This window comes from Prunus avium, chromosome 2 (assembly GCF_965620075.1).
Source record: "Prunus avium chromosome 2, drPruAviu1.hap1.1, whole genome shotgun sequence".
NCBI classification, from domain to species: domain Eukaryota; kingdom Viridiplantae; phylum Streptophyta; class Magnoliopsida; order Rosales; family Rosaceae; genus Prunus; species Prunus avium.
The window spans coordinates 28,017,526-28,026,867 of record NC_142285.1 but is presented as its reverse complement, the minus strand read 5'-3'; the positions used below and the strand labels follow the sequence as shown (position 1 = coordinate 28,026,867).

At 35.4% G+C, this 9,342-nt stretch overlaps 1 protein-coding gene across 2 annotated transcripts; it reads right to left on the bottom strand.

Annotated features, from left to right (window-relative positions):
• Window positions 1–681: 681 nt before the first annotated feature.
• LOC110765190 (glutamate receptor 1.3-like) lies at window positions 682–6,469 on the bottom strand. Of its 2 annotated transcripts, XM_088249033.1 has the most exons (8): window positions 6,327–6,469; window positions 5,651–6,005; window positions 5,114–5,360; window positions 4,413–4,764; window positions 2,933–4,260; window positions 2,420–2,723; window positions 1,740–2,116; window positions 682–1,384 (listed from the first exon to the last, which is right to left on the bottom strand). In XM_088249033.1, the coding sequence occupies exons 3-8, from the start codon at window positions 5,180–5,182 to the stop codon at window positions 1,028–1,030; spliced, it is 2,787 nt and encodes a 928-aa protein (XP_088105159.1). In that variant the 5' UTR covers window positions 5,183–5,360; window positions 5,651–6,005; window positions 6,327–6,469; the 3' UTR covers window positions 682–1,027. The 2 variants fall into 2 exon arrangements, with proteins under 2 accessions (XP_088105159.1, XP_088105160.1); XM_088249034.1 differs by lacking the exons at window positions 5,651–6,005; window positions 6,327–6,469 and having other exon boundaries at window positions 5,114–5,527.
• Between the last annotated feature and the right edge of the window lie 2,873 nt (window positions 6,470–9,342).

Sequence of the window (9,342 nt, the reverse complement as noted above, 5' to 3'; positions counted from 1 at the left end):
GTGAATGTTTGCTTTTCCATTTATCTTGGCTAATAATGTTGACCCTCCTTGAGAGAATTCATGGCTACGCCATTGAGACCATGTATTGGTGGAAGCACTCTTGATTGATTAGGATAGTTGTACCTTTGGAATTACTATAGTGCCCTTTATAGGGAGATTGATAGAGGATATTATTTTTGTCTTTTACGATAAGCATGACAGATCCTGGGTTATTATTCATATTGGGATAAGACAATAAGCAAAAAATGCATGGGGTGCTCCAACTCTTTTTTTTTTTTTTTTTTTTTTTTTTTTTTTTTGTGGTAATAGGTGCTCCAACTTTTAATCACACGTGATCTTCACCAATCTACATTAGCTAGCGTCTAGTATAAATTTGGGATTTAAAGACGATTCCCTTTTTAATTTCCTTTTTAATTTCGCAACGGTCTTCTGAAATCTCATAGACGACTTAGCACTTGCTTGGGTTATGTATGAATCTTTTCCTTATTGCTTTTGATTATTATGTCAATAACATAGGGTTTGCTTTCGGAAAAAAAGAGATTAAAGAATATATAAACTGCATGTCACTCCTACACGTAACAAAAGAGAAGCGAGTATATTGCTTAAAGTAACTTTTGCTAAGTATTCAGGAAAATAGAAGAAAGAGGAAATCTGTAATTAAGAAAGAGAGAGAGCTTTGAGTAGAATGGTGGGAATCAAATCTGTTTTTCTCATTACCACTATACACGTACAGTGGAGCCTTTATACTTAGGCTTTGCTTAATGGTTAAGCATCTGAGCTAACAACCACTAACAATCTTCACGTGTCTTCACGTGTTTAACATAACTAATTACAGACACGTGGCACACTAATTCTAATCATTAGCTAAACAACTTGATCTGGTTGTACAATATACACCTAACAAAACAAAACCTTAGCATTGCAAAATCAGGATTTCACACAGCTCCAGTACAACCTCAGCGACTACAATGGGGAGCAATATCTAGTTCTACATACCTTAATATACTTAGCTTCATGCACTATCTGTCTACTGGTTTTCTTCGTTTTCATTGGAATCTTTGTGAGAGAAGAACTTCCTTACATGCTGCAGCTTTTCTCGAACCCAATATCTAAATCTGTATTTCTTCACGGCATACCATTTTTCCTTGAGTGGGAATATTATGAATATGAAAAGAGCAAAAGCTGAAGAAACCCCAGTAACGAGAAATAAACCACGAAAGGTATGGAAGTTTAGAGTATTGGGATCACTCGTTGTGTTGTCAAACATGAGAATTGTTCTCTTATGAAACCAGACCTTCTCCATCTCTATAAGCTTTCCCTCTTCTCTCATTTGTTGAATTTGCATTGACATATCATGGACCAATTTCGAACCTTTAGGGAAAACCTACATATACAAAAACAGATGAGCAACGAACTAATCAGCATGCTTACTTTCCGATTTTCTGCTTTTCTCCATACAGTTTTGATTTGCAATGCATATGTGTAATTAAATGGATGGGCATAATCATAAAGAAAATGTGCTTAGCATGTGCATGCAATTTCCAACCGACCTAAATTATCGGTTTAACATGCATGCTCTTTTCACGTCAATTTTCCATTTAGCCACATTTGACATATATATGTAACATATTATAGATTTGATTTAAGCTTAAGTAAAGTACGTGCACTTAAATGTTAAGATGTTATGTGGCCAAAATATCATGATTAATGCATAACTTAATTTAAGGGAGGTTACTCACAAAGCCAAAACCATTGGTGCTAGATTCGGGTTTAATCATGGAGTAGCCAGTAGGATAGTGTGCAAGGAAGATCTTAATGTATGGAACCTCGTCAACGATAGCAGAGACACCACCATGCTTACTTCCGCTTGATAAAGCAAGAGCATATTCTTCAACCGAATTAAGGGGTGTTTGACCTTCGAAATTCAAGTTCTTTACTACTCCTTGGGTAGGTGAACCTGATTGGTAACCTATATAGTTTCCTCTTGAGTTTAATTGTATTTGGTCAACTGTCATAATTGATGTCAGAGTTGCTGTGTAACTGGAAGTCAATATAAGCACAGCAAACACCCATATGATCACTACAAACTTTGCTAAATTGTTTAACAACTTCTCCCCTGCAACAAAATCAAGACTGATCGTCAACTACAGCATCTATATTCGTGATTTGAGTTCGTTCTTTCATCTGAATGGATATAAGTAAGGGAATTTGAGTGACTAAAAGTGAACAAGGAATCATTTCGAATTAAGAGAATTCAGTCAGAAAAATATAATTAACAATGCTACTATTTCTCATATCTGTGTTAGTTAATCAGAAAACACAAGGGTTGTTTCATAGAGACTGAAAACTATTGAGATGTGCATTGACTTAGCAGTAAGCTTGAATAATTGAAAGACGTAGTGAGATATAGTGCACTTACTATGAGCAAACACAAGGGTTGAGAAGGCAAACCATAATATGCTTCCGATTTGCTGCGAAGGTGTGCCTTGGAATTCTGGGTTGACAGGACGCTCAATTACCCACACAACGAAACCGGTCAAGATAAAGAAACACGCACTTGTGATCCACAGATCTGCCGAAAGAGGTCTCAAGAAAATCCACATGTCTTCTTTTTCATTTGATACTAGCATCCCCACACCTAAGTCAGTATATGGTGTTGTAAAACAAACATTCTGAGATCTCTCCGATGTGATCGTGGTATCCCCAACAACAGCATCGAATGTCTAGTTAATATACATTCCCCAATATGCAAAAGTGTGGCAGGAAAACGAAAAATTAAAAATTAGAAAGATTAAATCATTAAAATGTAATATAATGAGATACAAATCTATTTTTGCATTACAAGTTACTAGCATACAATTAAAGATGTATTTATCCAACATAATATTTATATTCCACCTGATATAAATTTGTAATTTCAAATTAAGCATACCTGGTTAAAAACTTGGTAAACAAGATCATTGTAACTTGCATTAATGCCAATCTCAAATGGAACAAAGTCATAATTTACTTCATACGGCAATGCTCTAATTGCAGCCTCGAATACGTCTATGCAGAAGCCTGTGAAATATGTTCGATTGGTTTGAGTATCATGGTTCATAAGCACAAGTTCGTTGAACCCTGTTCTCACTGGTACGCCAACTCTTAGTTTTATTTCAGAACTAGTACTCATCAATTGCATCTTTGAACCGTTTGGGATGGTTGATGATCCTCCAGGCCATATGATTGTTTCAAGATCGTTGGTGGAAAGTAAATTTCTTCTGTTATTAAGTGGGTAGGAATCTCTTGTGCGTTTTTCTTCACATGGCCAAAATCCAACCCTTCTTTCCCCTTTTCCTATGACATTCACAATCTCAAATGCACTTGAAACTAGCTTCCCATTTGGATATTGAATTTCTTCACCGCTTAAACCCTTAAACCTTATTTTCAATAGCTCTTGAAGAAGCAGAAGTCCATGTTTGGAGGATGTAATATTGTTAAAATTCACTAGGTTCAATCCTGTAGAAGTCCAGGTCCTCTCAACTGCTTCAGCTAGAGCCCAAGTTGCATCATATGCCCAAATTCCATCTGGGGTTACCGCACTTACTTCTATGTTAGGATCCTGCATATAAAATATCCTCCTCAATCTTGAAGTAAGATTGTGGAGGCGGGTTGATGCTGGAGTATAAGACTTCAAACCGAGCACTCCTTGCATTGACTCAATTACGGATGAGTCCATGGAAGAATGCAAGAAATTCATGCTAGTTGATGTCACAATCCAAGCATACCCTTCACTCAGTAGGCCTAACTTTTTTGCATTAAAAAAAAGGCGAGGAACAAGAAAATGTGATATATGCACCACAAATACCGCTGTCTTCAACTTCGTGAGGTTGCGGAGCTCTTCAATGATCTGTTCATCTGCTGAGGAGGCAGCAATGCAACTTTTATATACAATAGTCACATTTGCTTCTTCAAGGGAGTTGATAAAAAATGGAATGATGTCTCTCCCATAATCTGTGTTCTCATATAGAAGGATGACATCCCTCCATTTGAACATTTCAATAAGGCCACTGATTGCCGTAACTTGAGAAGTTTCATCTTGTGTGATCTCAACAAAGAAGGGATTTTCGCCAGGAGCACCGAAAGGACTAGTACAAAGTCCAGAAAGTGACAATACAGGGACTTTAGCTTCTTCTCCTAACTCTGCCAATAGGTTTGCTTCTATTCTTGTTTGTGCACCAATTATTGCTTCCACTTTGATCTTATCCAAAAGATTTAGAGCTGCATTTGGTTGAAGATCACGACTAGAGTTTAAAATAAAATTATATAATGATAGTTTCTTATAATTTTTTTTTATTATAATCATTATAACAAAGTCTAGAAAGAAAATTAATTTTATAGTACAAAGACTAAAATATTAATATGTGGCTTACCAGCTGATAGAGCATGTAGAGGTTTTCCTTTGGAATCTCTGGTATGCAGAATTACTCTTGTGCTGTAGTTATTATGCAGATGGTAGAAATCAGACAGGGCTGTTGAAATGCAGCTGAGAATAATCTTTCCTTCCCTTGACCCCATATCAAGAATCACACCAACATGAACCTCTTTCACAACAATATTGGGACTGCCATCAATTTCAGCACACAAGAGACCTAGAAGGCTAAACAAGGTCACAGAGGACAGGCAGAGGATGGTTTGCTTCTTCCCTTGAAACTCCATATACACAAGAGACCAACTTAATTTCTGCTTCTCTATTGTTTGGTTCAACACTTGATCAGTATCATCCTGCATATATATAATGCTTCTTCATAAAATGCTAAGGAGGAAAACTATCACTATCAAGATACCGTTTATTAGTGGGAGGGGCTGCAGGCTGTGGACCGCAAGATATAAGAAATTCGAGTTATTAGGAAACGTGAATAGGTTGACCAAGACTTTGTGAATGGTGATATAGCTAGAATATGACAGTTGACAAATTCAAATTGAATATTCTTTCAAGCGTGTTGCATGCGTTGTGACAAATTCATATAAAGCGGGTACAATAAGTTTTTATAAGCCTCGGCCTCGACTTACTAAACCATGTGGTTAGTACACCCTGAAGAGTAGCAGCAAATTCATAACAGAATGTTACTACCTTCGGCAGCAAGTAAATTTTTATTGAAGACTTAAGGTCGCCAATCCTCTGATTCAAGGAAGGCTTCATGATTCAAACTCTGTGGAGTATTTACAGCCTGATCAGTGCTTGTCTTGTGTGAGCATGCACCAGTATCTCAGTAAATTTCGTTTCTCATGGTCGACACAAACAAAGTGAAGGTTTATTCTCGCCGAGTTGATTTGCAATGCCACGCGGCTCATAAACATAATATCTGTTATTAGATTGCCTGAAAAAGAGAGAGCATGTAAGCTAAGGGGCTTTAACCGAACCAATAAGCTCCAAGATTGATAAATTTCTGAAGTAGAAGAATTGGCTCTTGTTTTTTATTAATCAAATTTAGCATTCGTAAATACATACACAAGTATACATTGTGCATATGTGATTCAGAATGTAAATTACACAAGAATGATATACAATGTTTTAAATCGCTATTATATATGTAACGTGTCGCATATGTATATCTATTTACTTATTTATATGAATGCATATGCAAAGTTTAGAAAGGTTATTACTCACAAAGCCAAAACCATTGGTAATAGGCTTGGGTTTAATCATAGAGTAACTAGCAGAATACTTTGCCGGGAAGTACTTTATGTAAGGAATTTCCTCAATGACAGCACTTCCTCTTGATAAAGCATCGTTAAATTCTTCAACCGAATTGTACGTAGAACCTTCGGATTTCACATAGTTCTCTAAATTTCCTGGGGCCAATACACCATGGAAACCTATGTACTTTGCTTCTGGGTTATATTGTATCTGTTTAACTGTCATTATTGATGCTAAGTGGCAGTGTAACTGGATGTCAATATAAGCACAACATAAACCCATATGATCACTACAAACTTTGCCAAATTGTTTAACAACTTCTCCCCTGCAACATGTACAACAACATTTCAGCATTTCGACAAATGTCAATCTGTAAAAGAAATTTCAAATCAAGCAAAAGAAAAAGAAAAGTATCATTGCTCATTTCTCTTACATTAATTATGAATGAGAAACTGATGAGATTTATTATTTATCAAAAAAAGATGCTCAACTTTAGAAATCTATTTGAAATTGACAGTATATGAGCAATCTAGATTTGAGTTATCAACAAGTTTATAATAAACAAGATCTGATTAAAAAATTGAGTTAAACATTGTCTTGGCAGGGAAACTAGTACAAATAAAAAGGCTTGAGACAGAGCACTTACTGTGAGCAAACACAATGGTTGAGAAGGAGAACCATAATACTGAAACGATTTGCTGCGATGGAGAGCCCTGGAATTTTTGGAGATAGGATGCTCATTTACTTACTAAAGATGCAGCCGCATGCCTAAGGAAGCCACAATAAATGGCTGGTGGAAAAAAAATCTCCCTAGGACAGCATCATCAATGTCAAAGCACCAAAAGGATGTGCAGCCAGTCTTTGCTTTCCCAATGTCTCCCAATCAACCAACTACCAAAATAAATAGCCGAAAGCAACATTGCACTTGGGTGCAATCTTGAGTAAAATAGTAACATAATATTATATTGGTCCGCAAAGTCTTAATTTTTTTTTTAAGCTACTAATAAATATATATACTATTCAATTTCTTAAGTGTTATACGTACAAAATAAACAAATTTAAAGCTACTCAATGATCCAACCGTCAAACTTGTTTGTTTATACTTCGAGATCATATACGCCAAAAGTCGGAAAAAATAAACATTAAGAGATCAAGTAATGGGACAAAACATTTCGACGGTTATAAAAGAAAAATCAAGATTTAACAGTTATTTCAACTCTGATTTTGATATTTTTTACAGCTACACTCCTTGACCCTATATGAATACAATGACTGCATTCGATCGTCAATTTAAAATATTTTGCACTAGTGGATACCACAAAATCTTATGTTATATTTAATAAAAGTATAAATAAACTCTTAATTGTTAGTGAATATATTATTTTGATGGCATACGCATTCTACGAAACTAGTTTCAACGATCCAACCGTCAAACTTGTTTGTTTATACTTCGAGATCATATACGCCAAAAATCGGAAAAAAAAAACATTCAGAGATCAAATAACGAGACAAAACATTTCGACGGTTATAAACAAAAAATCAAGATTAAACGGTTATTTCAACTCTGATTTTGATGATTTTTTACAGCTACACTCCTTGACCCTATATGAATACAATGATTGCATTCGATCGTCAATTTAAAATATTTACACTAGTGGATACCACAAAATCTTATGTTATATTTAAATAAAGTATAAATAAACTCTTAATTGTTAGTGAATATATTATTTTGATGGCATACGCATTCTACGAAACTAGTTTCAACGATCCAACCGTCAAACTTGTTTGTTTATACTTCGAGATCATATACGCCAAAAATCGGAAAAAATAAACATTCAGAATCAAGTAACGGGGCAAAATATTTCGACGGTTATAAACGAAAAATCACAATTTAAAGGTTATTTCAACTCTGATTTTGATGACTTTTTACAGCTACACTCCTTGACCCTATATGAATACAATGAACTAATTCGATCGTCAATTTAAAATATATATTTTCTAACAAAAACCCAATCCGAACTACAATAATATATTTTTCTAACAAAAATCCGATCCAAACTAAAATAATAAATTTAAAGGTACTTAATAAATATATATACCGTTAATTTCTTAAGTGTTATGCATACAAAATAAAAAACAAAAATAAATTGGTTTAGGCGACGAAATATTTGGATTACGTCATGCAAAGATTTTTAAAAATAATTTATTTATTTTATTTATTTTTGTAAAGACTTTGCGCGACGAATCATACTTGGTAGCGCAAAACTTTGTGCAACGAAGTTTAGTGATTGGTTGCGCAAAGCCATGCAAAGATTTTAAAAAATAATTTTTTTATTTTATTTATTTTTGTAACGACTTTGCGCGACGAACCACTCTTGGTAGCGCAATACTTTGTGCAACGAAGTTTAGTAATTGGTCGCACAAAGTCATGCAAAGATTTTAAAAAATAATTTTTTACTTTTATTTATTTTTGTAAAGACTCTACGCGACAATGTTTTGTCGTCGCGCCAAGATTTGTCGCGCAAAGTGACTTTGGGCGACGATTGTGTTTCATTGCGCAAAATTTAGTCGCGCAAAGTGACTTTGGGCGACGATTGTGTTTCGTTGCGCAAAATTTAGTTGTGTAAGACTTTTAGTGATGAAGTTTTGGCTTTACTTTGCGCGACAAATATTTTTTCGTCGCGCAAAAGTTGGTGGCGCAAAGGTTTTTTTTTACTATTGAGTGCTGGTAAGTAATTTAAAAGTTTATCCAACGCTAGTACTGGTAAGTAATTTATGTTTATTTTCAAATTAATATCTATATGCATGCACTATAATGGAATTTTAATTATTTTATAATATTTTACAGTTCAATAGTCTCCTGAGGGAGACATATAAGGGATGGATGTTGTGCTGCTCCAGTTAATGACCAGCCGGACGCTAACGAGAGCTGAGATGTATGGATGTAGACAATCTTGAAGGCAGCGGTCCAATTGCTACATTTGAGTATTTAAAGGCCAACCATGACAATCCTCGCAATCAGGTGGGTATAAAGTATTAGGTTTAAGGGTTTGAAGAATAAAAGAATTGATCCTTTTGGTGTTGCAAATTTTTCAGAAGTCGAAGCTCAAGCAGTTTATGGACCCATCTATTAAAGGACAGTACGCCTCCCTAGCATCCTCAAGAGGTACGCAGGAGCCCGACCCTCTATGTTGGATGTTTTGAAGCAGTTGTTGAAGTGTAAATTATTTCCTGGTTTAATCTTTTTGGCTAGACAAGTGTAGGGCTTAGATACAATCACATATTGTAAGACTCATATGTCTCAGTTTTGTGCCAAGTGTCCAGCTCATATTGCTGACACTATTGTACGGCTGGATTTCATTCCTTTTGCATTGCAATAGGATCTTTTGGAATGAATCAGTGTGGGAGTGTGTGCATTGCAATGATTAGTGCTCAATAACAAACCCTCTCTCTCACAACGACTCTATTCTTCTCTGCAACTTTTCATATTCTTCTTCTTCCCCAAAAGCTAAACTCTGTTATTGAAATCTCAACATGGTATCGAGAGCGCAAGTTCGAATATGAATTTGGGCGTTGTGAAATTGTAGAGATCCAACGAAGATAATCCCTATCTCGTGCGTTTAGTCTCACATGGCTAGATCTGGAATGGGAGAGCTATGTGC